The sequence below is a fragment of the Eublepharis macularius genome, chromosome 8 (genome assembly GCF_028583425.1).
Source record: "Eublepharis macularius isolate TG4126 chromosome 8, MPM_Emac_v1.0, whole genome shotgun sequence".
Lineage (NCBI taxonomy): Eukaryota > Metazoa > Chordata > Lepidosauria > Squamata > Eublepharidae > Eublepharis > Eublepharis macularius.
In genome coordinates this window covers 113,500,687-113,519,994 of record NC_072797.1, presented here as the reverse complement: position 1 = coordinate 113,519,994, position 19,308 = coordinate 113,500,687, and the positions used below count along the sequence as shown (strand labels likewise).

Below are 19,308 nucleotides of genomic sequence, written 5' to 3'. Positions count from 1 at the left end.
TTGAGAAGGGTTAATCTAAACAATTTGCTAATCGCAGGAAGATTTCAATTTTCGCATGACACACATACTTTGTTTAGAAAAATTACCATGCACAGTTGGCAGGTTGAGTTGGCAGGTTGAGTTGGTAGTTTGCCACCTCGGGAATCAACCTCAACGATTCCATGGTTTCAGGGGGTACTTTTTTTTTGTTAGTGGCATTCTGAATGTTTGCATGATGCTCATAGGGAACAAGGCATTTAGTGTCTTCTGGCATTCAGTTCTACTTCCAAACTGACTGAGACGGTGGGGGGCTATCTAGCTGTCTGTGTTCTATAGCTTTCCTTTGAAAGTACTTTCTACAACTTCCAGTGGAAATCTTTCAGTGACTTATGGGCCATGGAACTTCCAGCGCTCTAGATGGGGGCGGGGGAGGCTGATATAAACTATTGTTTAGAAATACTTTTACACTACATAATACTGACCAATGTTTGCAACACCACATGTTAAGTACTGACACCTTATAACCAAGAACATAGTAAGCAGTGTTATTTATACTTGGCCCCAGTCAAAACAGAATGTGCACCCCAAACTCATTCAATAGGTGTTCATCTCCCCCACCCACCCCAGCTCCAAAAAAAATTCCAGATAACCTAAGGCTGTATCCGAGCATAGTCTTCACCACATGGAAGCCATCTGTACACCAAAGATTTTTGTTTTGTTTGTGCTGCTGCTGCTGCCCAAAACATGAGAACTGCTGTAAAGGCTACCCATTATAGCAGTAAGTGAAGCTATTCCACAACATCTTGTACATATAGCTAGCAGCTATTTTAGTTATACTTATTATTTTTTTAATCCAACCTGTAATTCTAAATATTTAGATGATTCCCCAAGTTACAAAAAATACCAGTTATCATGTTCTCTGTGATCATAAGATTTAAACATTTTAAAACTGCTTCATGAGCAATTGTTTTAGTGGAAGTAGACTTCTGCCCACTTAATCACATTGAATAATGTGAGGGCAGTGCCTTGGAATATGAGGACTGCTATTATTTATTTAGAAAATTTATATGCTGCATCTCTAGATAGGCATTTTAGGCAGTTCAAGTAATAAAAGTAGTTCGATAATAAAATTATAAAACCATTGGTAGAAAAAATAAAAATCAGCGTAATACAATTACAACTGTAGATCCTGAATTATGGGTATTTGAAATAGTTGGAGTTTGTGAATAGTTAAAGTAATAGAATAATGACTAAGTAGCCAATGTAGATCATGGCAAAGCTTTGCTTGGTTTTAGCAGACTTGGTGCTCAGTCTGCTATTGCTGTTTACACTCCTGTGTTTTGATAGTGCAAGTTTCGTTCTGGATTTTGTAGTCAGTATGCCACATTTTGTGGTGCAGGAGAAAATTCACTTTTAAATTATTTGTGCATGCAAATATTTCAGTCATAAAATTGTTTAGGTAAAGTATAACCACAGGCTAGTGTGCATGTTAAAATTCTTGCTTAGAAGAGTAATTTCCAGTATTGCATTGTTAAATAATATAAGTGATAAACTAACATTAAAACGTGATGCATAATGTTCAAATAAATGTTTTGGCCAACCAGAACTATAAACTAGGTGAGCTATAAACAACAGTAACATATTCAGCAACTTGGCTTCAAACCTTAAAAGAGGAACTGGTAATTTTCAACTTCAGGAAACTAAACAGCTATAATTCATGAACATTCTTTTGTGTCTAATACCTGAGATAACGGGAAAATGTCAGTCACATAAATCAGGGCTCGACAAATCCCAACATCAGGTTGGTGTAGCACCAGAAATTTCATGTAGTGATGGAAAGGGCCGTCAAGTCATAGCTGTCTTGCGGCGACCCCTGCTGGGTTTTTCAAGGCAAGAGACTAACAGAGATGGTTTGCCGTTCCCCGCCTCTGCAACCCTGATTTTCTTTGGAGGTCTCCCTGTTTAGCATTCATGATGTGATGAGATCGGGCTTGCCTGGGCTATCCAGAACGGGGTAAAAATTTCATAGTGGCACAGTATTTTCCGACAGTAATTTTATTATAGTGTCTCCTGCAATCCTCAGTGGATGTGCAAAGCTTATTTATAATTTGATGTCAGATAAGTTTTGTTGTATAACAAAAATACATGTGCATGAATTAGTAGTCATAACTTGCTTATATGTTGACTTTACGCTGTTTGGGGGGGATGCTTTCTATACTAGCACATTAATCAATTAAAGGAAACTTTTAAAGCAGTAATGAAATTATGAGAAATTCAGGAGGGGCTAGGTTACAGTTAGAAATCAGAGGGTTTTGTTTTATGAAAACCAGGGCTACCACCATATTTATTTAATAAAATTAGAAAAATTGTGAAGAGATTAGGCTAAGATTATTTATAATAATAATAATCAGAAAATATAGTCATTAAAATACAGAACCATACAGGCTAAAAAAGGAATCTAGCATGTAAACTTTGGGGTTGACTCATATAGCCAAAGAAAATTTGTCAGGGTCTGAGATAATTGAATGCCTGAAATATAGCAATCATGCAACTCAAAATGTTTTAGCTATTTTCTAAAGTTGTGGAATAGGTACTGTACTTTGTGATAGTGGTTGAGCAATGCATTTAAAGTGTGACTGAAGTCCATCCCAAGGGTCCTGGGCACTGGCTATTTTTTCCAGAGAGCCATGTGGAAATGCCAAGTTCTAGGAGTGTGTGATCTGGGATTCATTATCTGGTTAAATAGTTGGATTTATGCCAATTTGGCATAATCTGGCTATGCGGAGAAGCTGAACTTCCAGTTTCCAAAAGAGCCCTTCAAGCCACGCTGACTGCCCTTTAAAACTCGGCGGCTCTAGCAAGCCTCACTTCAGTTTGTTTCAGTTTGGGATTCTCTAGTTTGACATTGGTTCCCTTGCTGTAATTTGGTTCTGTTGAGCTTTATTGGTTCATCTCGCATGGAAATGGGAGTTGCACTATTCCATTAAATTGTGTTATTTAAAGCAATAATGAAATTATGAGAATTTGGGGAGAAGTTAAGAGTAGAGCTGTTTGTTGTGATGATGACAACCAGGGTTACAACTGTATTTATTTTATAAACTACAACATCTTGTCATAGTTTTAACAAAATTACAAGTGGTTAGGATTAGGTTTTGTTGTAGCAATACTTAGAAAGTTAGCTTGTTAAAATACAAAACCATAAATGCTAAAAGCACAGTTTGGCTCCTAAATTTTGGGGCTAACAACCCTAACCATTAAAACCTATGAAAATACATAGACCTATGCAATAAGTTGCAATAACCCATCTGATAAAACGGGATGATATAAAAAGTGAAAATCAAGAACGGATCATGGTTTCAAAATCTCTCTTGAAGAGCATTTGCCTTATTTTAGTGCTTTAAAAATTCCATGGGATTGTCTCCACTGTTGAAAACACCCCTTTCCATATGGCCACCTGCCAAAACTTCTGATAGGAGGGCCGTAAACAGAGAAGGGCCGCTAACTATTCTAGATCCATACTGTTTGCTTACTTGCTTGCTTGTCAATGTTCAAACAGAGATCATCAACTAAAGCCACCAGAGCTGTCTCTGTGTTACACCACAGCAGCTTTGCTCATCTAAGCAGAGCCTTCTGCAGGTGCCACCTTGCACATGAACGAAATCAACAGCTGCCCATACATGTGCATTCTCTATGGTGGCCCCCGCCTTATGGAACAGCATTCCTGAAGAGGTGAATAAAGCTCCCACTCTCCTTGCTTTTGGCAAACTATGCATAACCAAATTCTTGACCTCTTCAGGTAGACTGTTCCATAAGGTAGGGGCCACCACAGAGAATATATATGTATGGGCAGCTCTTGATGTGGCCCATGTGCAAGGTGGCCCTGGTCAGATGAGTGAAGCTGCTGTGGTGGAACATAGGGAGAGAGGTGGTTCTGTGATGGAACAAAGTAATGAAGAGCTTTGTATGTGGCAGCCAATACCTTGAATTGAGCCTGGTAACTGATAGGTAACCAGTGGAATCACTGCAGAATGGAAGTAATAATCATGCTTCTCTTAGCTCCTGATAATAACCAAGCTACAGCATTCTGCACCAGCTAGAGTCTCCGAGTTAACGTAGAGGGGGAGACCTGTACACAGTGCATTACAATACTTAGGTCTCAGTGTTTACCTTGACATGGATCCAGGTGGCCAGATCAGCCATGTCGAGGTAGGGGTCATCTTCCAGGCTAGAGTGAGGTTGTAGAAACATTTTTTTGCATCTGCCTTAACTTGCTTTTCTAGCAATAGTGCTGGATCCAGTATAACCCCATGGCTCTTAACTGAGTCTGCAAGGGTCAGATGAATGCCATCAAAAGTGAGTACAATGTCCTTCAAGATACCTGCCTTCCCAAGCAGAGATCTTGTCTGGGTTCAGTTTCAGTTTGTTTGCTCTCATCCATTTGATTGCAGCTGTCAGTCAGCAACCCACGATCTCTACTGCATCCTGTGGTGATTTGGACAGTGAGATATAGAGCTGGGTTTCACCTGCATATTGATGGCATCCTATTCCATAGCTATAAATGAGTTCTCGTAAAGGCTTTACATAGAGGTTGAACAACATGGCGGGGGGGATAAGATTGTGCCCTAGAAGTGACCTCAAAGAGATGCATCAGTAAAGAGATAAGGACTACAGACTGTAATACTGTTTACTGTCTGTTGCTTTAAGTATAATCTTACTGGGTAGTTTCTGTGTTGTTTGGTATGTGAGATTTAGAATTACTTATGCTCTGTTTCAGCATTTCTTCAACTCTGTATTGGATTTCTGCTGGTTTTAAATCTTTGCAAAATTTTCATTTATATACCCTTATTACATTGTTTATTTAAATGTCTTTGAAATTGATTGTACTTACTCACATTGTGTAATCCGCCTTGAGTCTCAATGAGAAAAGTGGACTATAAATAACATAATAAATAAATGAGAGGGACTGTCATATTATGATAGATCACTGGAGGTTCCAGTTTCAGTCCCTGGCATTTCCAGTTGAAAGATTTGGAAGAGGCATATCTTTGTCTGAGAGACTAGAGAGAGCCCCTGCCAGACACGTGAGACAATACTAAGCCACGTGGACTCGTGATCTAAATTGGCATAAGGCAAACTGCATATGTTCATTTGTTCAAATTAGACAAATAGTCAATAAAATTGATGCAAAATTGATACTGTATGATCTGTACAGCTAGTTCCAGTTAACAATTCTGGCTGCCGCATTCAGCAGCAGCTGTAGTTTCTGGACTCCCTTCAAAGACAGACCTATGTTGAGTTCTCTGATCTGGATAGAGCTACAGCATAAATTGCTGAGACTTGGCCATTCTTCTCCAAGGAAGGTTGTAATAGCCATTATTTGAATGGCTTCCATTTACAAAAATATTGTATTTGGTGATAACAGGTAATAAGATGATTCTGATGGTGTTGTGTGGTCTGTGTTCTTTGCTGTGTTCATTCCATTGCTTTTAATGTTGCAGTCCTCACATGCTAAAATGCATGTGTGAACTGCCCTTGCATTTCCCCTGCTAAAGATCATCCTTGAATCTTAATTTCAAACATATGTTTTGAGAAACCAGTAGGTAAGAGTTTAATTCCAATTAAGCAGAAGCCATAATTATCAAAATTATTGTGGCAATTGTCAGTCAACCACATGAAAAGCAATAGTTTCTGCTAGGAAGTATGAGCCTAGTAGATGCAAATCTGTTCTAATGCGCTGAGGCTAAACTTCTGTATGTTGTTAGGGCAAACATTTCTTGCTGTTAACACACATTTTTTAAAACTCTGCCTTTGTGCTTGGTATCCAATGACCTCTCTAAAAAATTCAGGCATTAATTCTAAATTTTCCCCTTATTTTGTATGTAGGCATCCATTTGCCTACATACAAACATACATATATACAAGAGCCCCGTGGCACAGAGTGGTAAGATGCATTACTGCAGCCCAAGCTTTGCTCACGACCTGAGTTCGATCCTGGCAGAAGCCGGGTTCAGGTAGCCGGCTCGAGGTTGACTCAGCCTTCCATCCTTCCGAGGTCGGTAAAATGAGTACCCAGTTTCCTGGGGGTAAAGTGTAGATGACTGGGGAAGTCATCGGCAAACCACCCCATAACAAAAAAAAAAAAGTCTGCCAAGAAAACGTCGTGATGCGATGTCCCCTCATGGGTCAGTAATGACTCGGTGCTTGCACAGGGGACTACCTTTACCTACCTTTATCCATTTGCTTGCTTATGGCGGGCCGTCTCTTGGGGATTGGGGCTGCAGCCTGGTGATTTTCAGCTGATCAGCAGGTGAAAGCAGACCTGCCAAATTGGGGAGGGGGTGCAGTTGTTATCCCAGCATGATGATACAAATTCCAGCGCAACCCAGAAGCAACAATGTCACGCTGGGGGCAAGCTTTAGCACTTGGCCAAAAACATAGCATTTTAAAACCAAAACAATGTTTTTGACTGAATGATGGAGCATTGCCCCTGGCAAAGATTAGGACGCTCCTCAGTAAGTTCCTGCCTCCCCCCCATCTCCTGCCAGTTGCCATGGGGGCCTGGCAAACCTATTTGTATGCTGTAGAATAAGCTGCTAGAGAGAAAATATTAGATAGTTCAAGAGTACCCTTAAGAAACGGTTTCCAATGGATGTCCAAGAAGTTGCTTTCTTTTAGGAATAAGATACTTGTTTCCTTAAGCTATTTCTATGATGCCTGATCACAGTAGAGCATGTTGCTGGAAGGACAAGAATAAAACAGTCATTAACACTAGTTTCAGTCAAATAAGACTAATAACTACAGCAGTAAAACAATAAGAACGACTACAGCTTAAAATATGAATACTTCTGCTGCTCTTACACATTGTAGTTCACTGCATTTCTTAAAGAGCTCTGTAGTGACTGAGATATCAGAAGTGAGGCACACGCTTCAAATGTTTTATTGTGAAGGCTGTTTGTTTTCACGCTTTGACCTTAAAATTTCGGTTTCAGGACTCATTCTTTGGGGTCTCAGAATAGCCACCTTAGGTCTATCAGCTAGTTTGAATACTTGATAGCAGCTTCTAAGACGAGTGCATGTCTGCTTGTGGTAACCACTACATGTGTAAATTGGAGATGGGAAGCAATTACGTAGCACTAATTACTGTTCCCACTGGTACTTTCCATGGTGGCGTTTACTTATCGTGCGATGAATAGTCCATCAAGTCACTTCATTGTGATTCTATGCATTCACAGATACGGGGTTGGATCCCACCAGCTTTTTCACTCAATCTTACAGAATTTTCCTCCTTACCAGCGGCTCTCAGTACACACATTTTTTTTTTGTCCATGGAAGCCCCATGATCCCCAGCATAGTCTTTTTGAGCAGTTAAAAGGGACCCTCCTGTCTTTCACCAGTAGAAAAGTTAGTTGGTTCCAACTTATTGTATGGTAAAGTTGTTAGTGATGTATGGAAGGTACTGCCTTTAGTGCTGTTTTTACAAGTGCCCTTAGCAGGCCCCTTTCTTCAAAGGATTCAAGGTGTCATACATAACCCCATCCCTGTTTTTATTCTTGTAACAACCCTGTGTTTAGGCTGCATGATAATAGTGACTAGCCCAAGGTCACTCAACTCAGTGAGCTTCATTTCAGAATAAGGGTTTGGATGTAGGCCTCCACAGTCCGAGTCCCTTGCATTGGTAACATCTTGGTTTACGTGCATAGGAATCTCTATCCCTGTCCCATTGTGGAGTTATAAGGAGCTCTTTGGGAACAAGATAAGCATGGCACATAGATTTTATGTACTTGGAGAAGATTTTTGGTATGCTTCATAGTGTACCATCCGCTTGCTCAGGATAAGTCCCACAAATATCATTCATCCAAGAGCAACAGATGTTAACTCTTTTTTTCCAGAGCTCATGAGGAAAAAGAGAGATGTTCCCTCTTGCTTTTTTTTTTAAAAAAAAAAGTGAGGAAAGGCTCTAAAAGGCTGTAAATCTGCCTTCTCATCATGAAGGGCAACAATAGATTGTTTTATGGCACAAAAGAAGTTGTGGAACTTACAGAAAACGAATATATGCAACTTGGCCCTGAATTTTAGAGGCCAGGCATTATTGCTGCTTTTTTTGGTGACAGATTTGCAGTTTAATTATACCTATTAATACCCTGTGAAAAACTCTTCCAAGAAAATTTTGTAATGCGACATCCCCAATGGGTCAGTAATGACTTGATTGCTTACACCTTTACCTTTACCCTTGATATAGTTTTGTTAACTTGGAAAAAAGCTGAGTAATATTGCTGTCAGCAGCAATGAAATGCCCAGAACACAATGAAGATGTCGCTGTAAACCATTTTTTCTTATATTCCTTAATTCTCTGCAGCTTTAGTGGTTGAGTGGCATCTAGAGATGGGCACAAATCAAATTATGACCCAAAAAAAGCACGAACCAGGCTGGTTCGTGGTTCGTGAACCAGTGGTTTGTGGAAGCTCGTTTCCACGAACTGGTCTACTGGTTCGTTTGGGGCAATTTAAATGGCCATTTCTCCAAGGAAATGGCCATATAAACTTTTCCTGTGGCTTGCAAGCAGCAGGTCCCTTTAAACTATCAGCTGGCAGGCATGAGGGGGGATCCCCCCCCCGCTGCCTGTCAGCTGATAGTTTCAAGGGACCTTCCACTTGTAAGGCAGGAAAGGACCCTTTAAACTGTCAAATGCTCCTTTCCCTGCTGCTGCTGCTAAGCAGCTGAAAAGCATTTAAACCCCACAAACTGGTTCATAAACTGGCCCCAGTTCGTGGTTCGTGAAAATCCACAAACCTCATGGTTCGGGTTTTTTTGTGGTTCGTGCCCATCTCTAGTTACATCCACAGTACTTTTTTAAAAATGGAATCTTGATCATCCATACTCTGAAAATTCCACTGATCCAGACATCATCTGAGGTGCAAAACTTGCAGACGTTCTTGGGGCCAGAAGGGGAAACATTTTAAATTGGACAGGGATGAATTGTGCTGTAGTTGCTTACTGTGAAAATATGTCTTTACATGCTTGAAGTATAAATACATTGTCGTATGTTAGTAGACAGACTATGCCTGCAGCATGCAGGACTGTATTGCTTAGTACTGTTAAAACAAGGTGCGATGGTTTTCGGTTAGAAACTTCTTGAAATTTTTATGGACATGAAATGTTTAATTTTCAACCTGGCTTTAGAATGTCTACCTTTTCTGTATATTTGTTCAGTGAGCTAGCAACATGTCTGAAGACAGAGCTCTTCAGTCCTAACCTCATTGGCTTTAGAAGCGTATTGTGTTCTTTAATGCGTATAATAAGAAGAAAAATTTGATCACTGCAACAATGGACAGTTCTGTGGTGGTGTCATTTCAGAGGGTTTTTCTGTAATATCCTTTTAAAGCTAATTATTGTGCTGACTTACTTTTTTGTTTGTTTCCCCACCTGCCTCCTCAAGTCTGAGCAACCTAGCCCTGCCAGTTCGAGCTCCAGCTCCAGCTCCAGCTTTACACCTTCACAGAACAGTCGACAACAAGGTAAAAGTAACAAGAGAGATACTAGTTATAGCAGGAAAGCCAGGCAAATGGAACAGAGCCAGTTTGGTGTAGTGGTTAAGAGCGGCAGGACTCTAATCTGGAGAACTGGGTTTGATTCCCCACTCCTCCACTTGAAGCCAGCTGGGTGACCTTGGGTCAGTCACAGCTTCTCGGAGCTCTCTCAGCCCCACCCACCTCACAGGGTGTTTTGTTATGGGGATAATAATAGCATACTTTGTAAACCGCTCTGAGTGGACGTTAAGTTCTCCTGAAGGGCAATATATAAATCGAATGTTGTTGTTGTTGTTAGATGGTGTTGCATTTTCTTCTTGCCTTTTAAATTCTTAGAACAGTTGTAGCTCTAAATATTTATTTTGGGGGGTATCTAATGTATTTTAGCCAAGGGCTTGGGGTTGGGTAAAGTTAAAACCAAAATATACATGAGTTGAATCTCAATGAGAAATGAAGTCAATACATTATACATGCACGCACGTACACGCATACCCATTGGAATAATTGAGTATCATATCCTCATGTCATTTTCATGATTGGGATTCATTACTTAAGCAATGTTGCCCAGAGCTCTCCCCAGCTATAGGTTGTCCATAATCATTAATACAAGTGGGGAACCTGCAAGAACTGGCAGGGAGCATCTCATTTTCCACTGCTCTACCATGTTCTCTTTCCCTTGCCTGCCCCCCATAGCCCTTCTCTCCTTCCCACCCACCCACCTTTATCTCCCCCCCCCCGTTTTCACCTTTCCCCCTCCCACCAGCAGCCTCTCTCCTATGGACTCATTAAGTGGTGCTGGCTGAGCTGGGCCCAGTTGCATGGTGGAGAACCTGCAAGGACTTGCAGGGAGTACTTCCACTTTTCCCTGTATCCTTTTCCCCACACTATGTCCTCTTTCCCTTCTCCTGGTAGACTCCATATGCTCACCTTTCCCTATGTCCTTCTCTTCTTCAAACCCATGAAACAATTTGATGGCGTCACTTCCGGAAGTGATGTCATTGTGGCCAGTGTTGGACATGCTCCCGCAATTCACAGGGGCCCATTTGAGGCCCTGTGAAGTGCAGGAGCATGCCCGCTGAGTGCAGTGACACCGCTTAAAGAAGCTATGTCGTCGCAGCCGGTGGGAGCTTGCCCAATGTGTGCTGGCCCAGGGGGGGTTTTTTGCCTTCCAGGCCCATTCCTGGGACTTTCCTCCCTGCTGGCCAGGTGAGTGGTGGTGGTGGGGCAGAGGCTGGGAGCAGGTGATTCCTTGTTCCCACTGGGGGCCCTGGCAGCTCTATATCTATATTGCCAGTGGTTGCTGCTTGGCCTGACCCCAATGAGTCCTCCCTCTAAGGCCAAAACAGGCCTGAAAAAAGGCTATGCCCCTCCCCCTGCTTTTTCCTAAGAGAAACCAGGTCTGGAATACAGACCTGTTACTGGGTTGTCTAACAACAGCCACTAAAGGCATCTAGTTAAAGCTGCAGGAGCTCTTTTAATTATGTTAGTTTTTTTAACCTCTATTGTATTTTTTAGATTTCAGATTTTCCTGTTGTATTTTTCAGGTGTGTAGGAAGATCTGTTTTGTCTGTTCATGGCTCCAGTCTCTGGATTTAAGTATCCTCAGATCAGGGCCACAGTATATAAGATACGGTTCAGTTATAATGAAAATCTATAGTTCATCATTATGAGAACAACCCTGGGGGATGTTTGGGCATGCATGTCTCCTTCCTCGTTTGCCTTGCATTCCACTCAGTATTTAAACCCTTTCGTTTGCATGGCAAACCATAATTTATCATTATATTTGAACCATAAACTGTTGTTTGTGCTCCAGATTAGGATTCCTGATCCTTACTTTCAAGCCCAAGCATTGCCTAGTTTATTCACATAATGAAAAAATTGTGATCTCATTATTTCTAAATCATGCCATACATTTGCGAATGCCATTGAGATTACTGCAGAAGAAAAACGTGAGCTTATGGCCACATGTTATAACGCTCTAGTTTGATGAGTGAAAACTGTTAGCTCAAGGTCCTGTGTGAGATGGCTTTTCAATAGCGGCAAGAACACACAAAGGGGTTGGACTCTTGCAAACAGAAGGAATTTGTGCAAGCAGATCTTCCCTGCCATCCTGCAGCTGTCACCTGCCTGTCCCCAAAAGCCTGTATCGAGGCTCAGCAAGATTCTTTTTGAACGAAGTAGCATGGAGGCTGCATGAAGAAGGGGCAATTGGGCAAAATAGACCCTTGGAATTAGTGGTGTGGGGGTTTTGGAAAATACAAACTGTAAAATATTCCAAATAATTTTAACACTAGCATGTTTATTTTGAGTTGCATTTTGAAAATAAAATTTTAAGTGCTTCCGTGTGTCCCAGTTGATTAGAAAAAAGGATACACTAAATATGATTTAAATGTTATAGTCAAAACAAATTTAAAACTTTCTGTAGAAATTTTTTTTATTTGCATAATACTTGTAAAAGTTTAAGGACGTTATAGCATGTTCTTTTTTACATTCTGTACATTAAAGTAGGGGGGACCAAAGGCACTGAAAACGATGTACTAATTTTAGCGTACCCACTTTCCGTTATTTGCCTTGGATGTGGTTGTCTGCTCATTTGCTTGATGTCAAGGTTGCTGTGTTTGCAGTAGAGCGAAGGGGACAATTGAAATTCCTGTTCCTTTTTGCATGCCCCCTCCACTGCATGGTGTTTTATTTTGGAGGGCCCCCTGACCCTCAGTATCAGTTTTCACGAGGTTTCTGGGGGAACGGTACAGAATGGAGAAGATCTACTTCCTCAGACCCCTTCTATTTGTTAGGAAAAAAAATAAAGCCCAATTTTAAAAACAAAACAAGGCATATACCTTAGTCTACCCTTTCTTGAGAAAACAGTTATCTGATGTGTGGTTGTTAATGGCTTTTGCACATCACCTTAGTTATTGTTATTGTTTTTGTTCTTATCATGTTATGAATGTATTATTGTATTAATAAAATCTTATTTTTAAAAAAACCAAGGCATACAACAATGGTTTGCTTCCTTTGGATGGGATAGATAGCCTGCAGACAATTTTATCTCCATTGCTAGTAACAGAAAAGAGATGTCAGTCTTAAACTTGCACACAAAAAAGTATCCGTAAGCCCAAGAGCATAATGTCTCTTTCAGTGTCCAAATATTATTTTCAAAAGACTTCAACAAATGATTTCTTAGACTTTATTGACTTGGGCGTATCAACAAATCACTTTTCAGTTTTGAACGTTGGAATTTATGCCTGCCAAGAGACTCTGCCCCAACCAGTTTATATATAAATAGTTGAGAGAGTTCCTGTTGGTCCGTTTTATGAGGTCACATCAACTAGCACAGTGTATATTATATATTGTGAACCAGCTGCTTTAAATGCAGGAATATTAAAACCGATCTTGGAGCCCCTTTCCCAAAAGCATGTAACTCTCTATTCTGTGTGGGTATTAAGTTTCCCAAATGTGTATTTTTCTTTTGTAATGATTCTAAGGAGCCCACTCTTAATGCTTTCATTGTCAGCAGATCACTGCTTAGGAGGGAGCCTATCCAAATCTATACAGCAATTGCATTCAACCCTGTCCCATCAGTTTTGCAGGCACATATGCAAGTGCCTGAAGTCAGGGCACTAGTTAAGTTAAATCACCTTCATTGTGTGTTAAAGTATGACTATGATGTATGTCCATGATTTCATAGAAACAAAGTTGTCATATTCTAGCAGGGAACCCTTATTCCAGAGTGTTTTGTTAACTTTGCATTAGGAGTATAAGTACTAGAAAGGCTTACTCAGAATTAGGGGTGTGCAAAGGCACACTGTTTCGGGATTCTTGTTTCGGGTATACCCGAAACGAGAATCTGTTTCAGCAACAGCTAAATCCGAAATGGCAAGCCGTTTTGGGTTTAGCGGTTCGGGTATCGTTTCGGGTTTCTTTTCAATGGGAAAATGCCTCCATCTTCCCGGATGCCTGGGGGAGTCATTTTCCCACCGAATCAAGCCAAAATTGGTGAGGACCTTCCTCTAACTCCTCTCTAACAACCCCCCAAGTTTCAGACCGATTGGACTTTGGGGGGCCATGTTATGGCCCCCCAAACCAGGTCCCCCTATCCTTGCCTTAAAAAGGGAAATGTGAACGTCTTTTTAGCTTGCTGCTGCTAATCTTCTTCATTATTTCCTATGGGGAAAAAATGAAGAGGCAGGCTTGTCTTGCCAGGGGTGACATTTTGCATGCAAAATGCCCCCCAACCCTCTGGGGCCCTTCTCCCACCTCTACTCCCATTCCCCACCAAGGCTTGGCCTGCTCCCACTTGGGGGGGCCATTTCATGGCCTCCCCAAGTAGGTGCTCTTTTCTCCACCAATTCCACCTGGGGGAGGCTTGTCTTGCCAGGGGTGGCATTTTGCATGCAAAATGCCCCCCAACCCTCAGGGGCCCTTCTCCCACCTCTACTCCCACTCCCCACCAAGGCTCAGCCTCCTGCCACTTGGGGCAATTCATGGCCTCCCCAAGTAGGTGCTCTCAGCCCCCAAAGTCCAACCCCCACAGCCCCACACAAATCCAATTCCCCCCCAGCAGCCACACACAGACTCAAATCCTGATTCCCCACATTAGCCCCTCACAGACCCAAATCCATCCCCAGCAGCCCCACACCCATAACCCCAGGAACAGGCTGGCAAAGGCCAGCCCTCCCCCTTTGTTCCCTATGCTGGGAACTTCTAAACTCTCTTTCCCAGGGGAATTCCGCACAGCCCAGGGGTGCCACAATGGTGGGCAAACTTCTGAGTGCCAACTTGTCCCTGGGAAAGAGCACGTGACCTGACACACAGACAACCACCCCCTGACACCCCCACCACCTACAGAGAAGCCTGGCCAGCCTGCCGCACTCTTTCCTATGATGGGAACCAACTGCACATCAAAGAATAAAACACGAACAACACAAAATAAATTTTTAAAAAAAATATTTTCTCACTTTCAAAGTACAAGTAGGCAAAGCATTATGACACATTACACCAGCAGTCCCCCACACAGAAAAATAACACAACTCACTTAACATCAGAGAATCACAAAAACACAATTCCTGTCAAAAACACTTTATTTCTTGAACAGCTTTAGGTTACACAGCAGGGGGGCACACCAAAGGGTATGCCAGAAGTATCTTACACAAAAATAACACCCAAAAACACAATTGCTTTCAAAAACACTTTATTTCTTTAACTGTTTTAGGTTACACAGTAGGAGGGCACAACAGGGCATGAAAGCAGCATACTACACAAAATAATACAGCCCGCTTCACCTTTTTTGACAGCAATTGTGTTTGAGTGATTCTCTGATGTGAAGTGAGTTGTGTTATTTTTGTGTAGTAGACTGCTTTTACGCCCTGTTGTGCCTTCCTACTGTGTAACCTAAAGCTGTTCAAGAAATAAAGTGTTTTTTGACAGGAATTGTGTTTTTGTGATTCTCTGATGTTAAGTGAATTGTGTTATTTTTGTGAGGTGGAATGCTGGAATGCCCTTTGGTGTGCCCCCCTACTGTGTAATGTAAAGATGTTCAAGAAATAAAGTGTTTTTGATAGGAATTGTGTTTTTGTGATTCTCCGATCTTAAGTGAGTCATGTTATTTTTCTGTGTGGGGGACTGCTGGTGTGATGTGTCATAATGCTTTGCCTACTTGTACTTTGAAAGTGAGAAATGTTTTTTTAAAAACTTTGTGTTGTTCGTGTTTTATTCTTTGTTGTCCAGTTGGTTCCCATCATACAGAACAATGGGGCTGGCTGGCCAGCCATCTCTTTAGGTGGTGGGGGAATTTGAGGGAGGGTGTCTGTGATTCAGGTGCTCTTTCACAGGGACAAGCTGGCACTCAGAAGTGTGTCCACCATTGTGGCATCCCTGGGCTGTGCACATTTGCTCTGGAAAACAGAGTGTTATCGTTCACAGCATAGGAAACAAAGGGAGAAGGCTGGCCAGCCTGTTCCTGGGATTGCGTGGTGCTGCTGGGGCTGGATTTGGGCCTGTGATGAGCTACTGTGGGGATTTGGATCTGTGTGTGGCAGCTGGGGGAGAATTGGGTATGTGTGGGGCTGTAGGGGGTGGACTTTGGGGGCTGAGAGCACCTACTTTGGGAGGCCATGAAATGCCCCCCCAAGTGGGAGCAGGCTGAGCCTTGGGGCTGAGCCTTGGTGGGGGGTGGGAGGAAAGGTAGGAGAAGGGCCCCTGAGGCACCACTAGCAAGACAAGCCTCTGTTATTTCCCAGCTGGAAATAGTGCAGAAAGGGGGGGGGAAGAGCACCTACTTTGGGAGGCCATGAAATGCCCCCCCAAGTGGGAGCAGGCTGAGCTTTGGTGGGGGGGTGGGAGGAAAGGTAGGAGAAGGGCCCCTGAGGGTTGGGGGCATTTTGCATGCAAAATGCCCCCCCCTAGAAAGACAAGCCTGCCTCTTCATTTTCCCCCCATAGGAAACATGGAGATCAGCAGCAGCATCCACAACGTAAGAGATCAGCAGCAGCAAGCAAAAAACCTTTCCCTTTTAGGCAAGGATAGGGGGACCTGTTTTGGGATGCCATAACTTGGCCCCCCAAAGTCCAATCTTTCTGAAACTTGGGGGGTTGTTAGAGGGGAGTTAGAGGAAGGTCCCCACCAAATTTGGCTTGATTTGGTGGGAAAATGCCTCCCCCAGGCTTCCGGGAAGCCTGGGGGAGGCTTTTTCCCATTGAAATGCATTAATAAAACAAGCTGAAATGCCAAAATGTTTCGGAAATCGCTGTTTCGGATTACTCGAAATGTTTCAGGTTTTCTGAAACATTTCGGGAAAACCCGAAACAACCCAAAACAGGTTGTTTCGAGTTTTTTTCGGGTATCATATACCCGAATTGCACACCCCTACTCAGAATCTTTAAAGCAGGAATTTGTGAGTGTATGACATTACAATATCAAAACATCATATTGGTAGCTTAAAGAAAAGAAAAAGTTAGAGTTGTATAGTAGTAGTTGTGAAAGTAAAATGGGATGAGGGGAAATGTTTGCTGCCCTGAAATCTTTGGAGGGATGAAAAGGTAATAGCTAGATATATAGAATGATTGTATTTATAACCTGAGAAAGATAGCCCAGATCTTTAGGAAAAAACCATTTCAAACTGGTAGCGAAAAATCCATTACAAAATCGTAAATGCAGTTGTCCAACATTAAACACACACCCCCCAAAAAAACCAGGTCAGACTGGAAAACAAAAAATGTCTTTGCCGTTATCTCTGTGGGTTTGTTAAGTCACTACCTCAGCCTTTCTTCTCTCTGCATCATATTGAAATCATGATGACCACTAAGTGGTATTATGGGAGTGGATGAAAGGAGTCATTACATATTGAAGATACCTGCAATGCTTAGCAATGATTTCATTTTTAATAAACCTGGTTTTATTCATTGACTACATCCCTCCTCCCATTCCACTCTTGGTGCGAGTCTATATTCATGGCATCTGCAGCCTCTGTATTGATTTGGTTAAGTTTCTGGCTTACATACAACAGTCATTTTTATCCTGTCACTGTACTTTTGTTTACAGTGGTCATGCTTTCTCACAAGACTGTTCAGAGCCTAATAATGTAACACAAAACTGTATTAAATATGTACAGCAACTGCTACTTCCATGTTTGTCACTGGCTGATCTCTTTATTTTTAAATCTCGGTCAAAAAAAAAATACTACATCACACTCCACCCTCCCTTTCCCCAAGATAAATTTTGCAAAGAGCTACTGTTTATGTTAACTGTCCTGCACTTTTTCTGGGGATGTATGGAAACGGCAATGAAATTTTACTAACTTAATCCTTAAAAACTGGTGGGGTCTTTCTTTTTGTATTTGGATGCAACTTTATTGAAGAAGCAAGCATAGCATCTCCCTGGCATTGAGACAGTTTATACATATGAGCGTTAGCAAAGAGCTTGCTTGACCTGACATTGACCTTAGAATAAAGAGGACAGCTAAATCTAAGTAGATCAAAAACAGGCAGACAAAGAATGCCTTGGTCAGAGCAAGTTCCAATCAAAGTGATTTATTAGACTATGACTTTCAATACATGGATTAACCTAACAAAATGTACTATTAGTCGTAGTCTCGCTTAGATATTGTCAGGTATATGATACCCTTTGAATTATTTTTAATTTAATTTTTTTTTTACATTTTAAGATAGATTTTGTTGTACAGAAAGCTAACTGTCCTTTTCTTAACATTCCAAGGAGCTAATTCTGCAAACACTCAAAACACAAGTCCCTTTGTTGACAGAAATAATCGCATTTTAAGTCAACTGGTTTCTGAATAAATTGACTTTTGTTTAAGCATTTGCTACATAAGCCCCCTGTGCATTTGGTCTTTTGTTCAATGCCCAACTCGTCCTTCATCTACCACCTCCCCCTTCTTAAAACTGTGTTAGAACTTGTTTTGCTTATAAAGCCGAACAATAGGTAGACTTGCATTTGAATCCCCATTGTTGATTTGTGTTCTGCTTTGTTTTTGTTCGCCAGGTCCTTTGAGGTCTATAATGAAAGATCTGCATTCTGATGATAATGAAGATGAATCTGATGAAGCAGATGAGAATGACAATGACTCTGAGATAGAGAGACCTGTAAATACTCATGGAGGAAGCAGGGGCCGCAGGTGAGGATTTTTTAAAAAAATCACAAACTGGTGGGAAACCAAAAGATTGAGCTAAGGGCAGAAATGATTCTGCTTTAAAGTGTGGGGAGACTAAGTGGAAACAAAAGTACACGTAGGAGGAGGAAAAACAGGAAATCTGGTAGGATAGGAGAGAATTATGGGTCAATGCAAGAAGCAAAGTTTACATAACGAAAGAAAGCACAAAAACCTTGCGAGCATAACCATTGTGTCAGAGCATTTTATTTTGAATTTTGCTATGCTTTATTATTTTACATTGGTTTTTACTCTTTTGTAAATCAGTCTAATAATAAAATAAACAAAGCTTGTTTTTAACAATTCTTTTTTGTGGTTTCTTGTTTTGATGCCGCAGCATACAGGAGAGGGGTACAAGAAGCTTCCTGGATGCCATGTCTTTGGGTCTTTTTCACACAGGACAATAAAAAGCACCTTTGGCCAAGCCTAGTGCTATTTATGCCAAATGTGAAAGTTATTAATGGGGCATGGAATGCAAAAGAGAAAGTTAATAAACATTGAGTAATGTAAATTTTCTAGATAGATACAAGGAAAAGCTAATTCAGATGATGTTCTTATCTGTCTCTTGATACAATTGCCTGTTCACAGGGGCTGTTTAAATTGTGGAAGAAACTTGGGGGTACAAACTGGATAACTCAGAAATCCTTCCCCAATCTTCAAAGCAACTTTTATGGGGCTTTTAATTGGTTATTTTTAAGAATTACAAGAGGTCTTAATCACAGCTCTCTCATGTCGCATCTAGATTAGCCCTAAATTTATATCACTTGTAATTATCTTTCTGTAGTTAGCCACGTGGTTTTAGGAGTAGGCCATGTTAAAAAAACACGTAAAAGAACATGTAGACGGGCACCAGTGAGGAACAAAAAGAAAAGAGCAATCATAAACCAAGACTTCGACATGCCTGAAAGAACTGTTACTTATCTGTGGCCCAGACATTTTCATCTATATAGATTTTAGTACAAGCGAGTTGAAAGGGGAAAACATGTAGAAGTAAGCAAGTCCGTATAGGTATTTGTGTAAATTGCATTTCTAACTAGTACAGAATGGAAGATTTGCTGTATGTTTTAGCAAATCTTGTTTCAGGCATCTAGAGCATTGCAGTTAATGGTCGGAATGTTCTAGATGCCGCAGTACTCAAGA

General features: G+C 41.3%; 1 protein-coding gene across 1 annotated transcript in view; it reads left to right on the top strand.

Moving 5' to 3' along the window:
* The window catches only part of MLLT3 (MLLT3 super elongation complex subunit), a 161,335-nt gene that overhangs the window by 117,870 nt on the left and 24,157 nt on the right, over positions 1-19,308 (top strand). The window contains exons 7-8 of the mRNA XM_054987518.1: positions 9,416-9,494; positions 18,003-18,135. Coding sequence (XP_054843493.1) covers positions 9,416-9,494; positions 18,003-18,135 — 212 coding nt within the window. The remainder of the gene's footprint in view (positions 1-9,415; positions 9,495-18,002; positions 18,136-19,308) is intronic.